The sequence below is a fragment of the Nansenia antarctica genome, assembly GCF_963989245.1.
Source record: "Nansenia antarctica genome assembly, chromosome: 8".
Classification (NCBI taxonomy): domain Eukaryota; kingdom Metazoa; phylum Chordata; class Actinopteri; order Argentiniformes; family Microstomatidae; genus Nansenia; species Nansenia antarctica.
In genome coordinates this window covers 39,924,564-39,927,063 of record NC_137678.1, presented here as the reverse complement: position 1 = coordinate 39,927,063, position 2,500 = coordinate 39,924,564, and the positions used below count along the sequence as shown (strand labels likewise).

The window sequence follows — 2,500 nt, the reverse complement described above, 5'->3', positions numbered from 1 at the left end:
ACAGACAGAGACAGAGACAGAGACAGAGACAGAGACAGAGACAGAGACAGAGACAGAGACAGAGACAGAGACAGAGACATTATGGCCATTGACATGGAGATATTTTCTGTCTGCTGCAATAAGACAGACTCCTCCTCCGGCTGGCTGTATTGGGGTGATCAGAGTCAGGCTGGGGGATGTTAAATCATACTGGACTGATGTTACTGTATATAATGCTTATGATATTTTTGATTTTACCTATCTATCTATCTATCTATCTATCTAACCTTTGTATATACTGACAAATTCTATATATATAATTAATATTATATTAATTCTATATATAGAATTAATATAATATATATAATAATATATATATTATATGTATGTATTTGTATAATCTTACATTGGATGTTATACAATGTAAGTCGCTTTGGATAAAAGCATCAACTAAATGGCATATACTGTATATGTATATCCTTGTCATCACTTCAGAGAGGCCAAACGAAGTAGCTAAAACAAGGCCAGAGGCAGAAGCTGACTTGTAATAATAATAATAATAATAATAATATTAATATTAATCATAATAATAACTTTTATTTGTATAGCGCTTTTCCTGCAAACGTTGCAGCTCAAAGTGCTTTAATCATTATATAATCATAATTTAATTATTTAGTAATTTAAAGGCAATATTGAAAAGATGGGTTTTTAGTCTTGACTTGAACATATTTGCTGAGGTTGCATCTACTTGTACAGTAGAAGTACAAGGAGACATTGGAGCAGGCACTCACCAGGACGACCACAGAGATGGGTCCTGCGAAGCTCCAGATGAGGGTGTCGTGGACGGACAGCCAGCAGAAGTCGGGGTTCCCGTAGCCCTGAGGGTCCAGCCCCACCGCCAGACCTGAGACAGACATGTCATTCAAGAGAGATCCCAGATGACCACACGACCCTTTGAACCAACCCTTTTACAATTCTGTGTTTTTCCAACTATTTGACTTTGCTCCTACGACTCGGAAACCCCAAAGGGTTCTACATGGAACACGAGAGGGTTCTCCAAAGGGTTCTCCCACAGGAACAGCCGAAGAACTCTTTTCTGTGTTCTAGTTAGAACCTTTTTTTTTTCACCCTGCACCACCTTAGCTAACATACAGCGTGTGAGGGTTTCGTCTGTTTATTCCACCCTAGAGGAGGAACCATCAAAGGCTCCATATGAACACCACTGTCCACTCCACCGCACCACTGTCCACTCCACCGCACCACAGCAGGAAAGACAGATCCAGCGGGCAGTTATTCATCATGACAGAAGAGAAGAAGAGCTGGGCTGGGCCATATTTTCTTTCTCTCTCTCTCTCTCTCTCTCTCTTCCCTCTCCCCCTCTCTCTCTCTCCAAGCTTTGTCCCAGTCTCTGGGTCCCAGGCTCTCTCCCTCCTCTCTCTCTCTCTCTTTCTCCTCTCTTCTCTCTCTCCTCTCTTCTCTCTTCTCTCCCTCCCTCTCTCTCTCTCTCTCTCTCTCTCTCTCTCTCTCTCGCCTCTCTCTCTCTCTCTCTCTCTCGCTCTCTCTCTCTCTCTCTCTCTCTCTCTCTCTCTCTCTCTCTCTCTCTCTCTCTCTCTCTCCAAGCTTTCAGTCAAGTCGGGTCCTATTCCCTCTCCCTCTGTGCCCAGGCTTTGAGCTGGTGCCAGGGTGCAAGCAGACACCCGTGATGGGCTGAATGGCACCGGCAGCTACTATAATCACCTGGAGGAAGTCTTCCAGGACGAGAGGGCACTGGAGAGAAACCAGAGAGACACTCACTATCTCTCTGCTCCTCGTGCATCTCTCTCTCTCTCTCTCTCTCTCTATCTGCCCCACCCCGAACCCCCGCCTCTCTCTCTCTCTCTCTCTTCCCTCCTTCTCCACGTTTTCCCACAGATATCACAAGACCTGTCGTCAGAACACAGGGCGAGTCGCAGCATGGGAGTAAACACACAAGATGACCTGTTGAGAGATCGGCATGTCTGTGTGTGTGTATGTGTGTATGTGTGCATGCGTGTGTGTGTATCTGTGTGTGTGTGTGTCTAAAGCGTCCCCCACCTGTGATGATGGCGGGGATGCCCCACCCCATGGCGTAGTAGAACCTCATGTGCCCGTGGTTGATGTTGCGGACCTCGGTCAGCATGCGGTAGATGTGCAGGCCCTCCACGAACATCCAGGCGAAGGTGCACATGTAGAAGTAGTGGAGCAGGATGGCGATCACCGTGCACACGAACTACAGGGAGACGAGGCAGACAGACAGGAGGCAGACCGTCAGCGTTCAATCCTGTCAGTTCGACGTCGCAGGTTAGAGGAGCCGTCAGCCCTCAGGCGGACGCCTTGCCTCAAATTACGTCTCTCTCTCTCCTCTCCTCTCCCTCCCTCCCTCTCTCCTTCCCTTACTCCCTCCATCCCTCAATCTAAGGAAGGGCTAGAGACAGAGACAGAGATAGGGTCAGCCCAGGTCATGATAGATACTAGTCTAAGTTGCAGGTGGAGAGGTCTTTGG

At 47.2% G+C, this 2,500-nt stretch overlaps 1 protein-coding gene across 1 annotated transcript in view; it reads right to left on the bottom strand.

Annotated features, from left to right (window-relative positions):
* The window catches only part of celsr1a (cadherin EGF LAG seven-pass G-type receptor 1a), a gene marked incomplete at both ends in the record, with an annotated part of 109,981 nt that overhangs the window by 6,622 nt on the left and 100,859 nt on the right, over positions 1–2,500 (bottom strand). Inside the window, 2 exon segments of the mRNA XM_080537529.1 lie at positions 771–883; positions 2,053–2,227. Coding sequence (XP_080393655.1) covers positions 771–883; positions 2,053–2,227 — 288 coding nt within the window.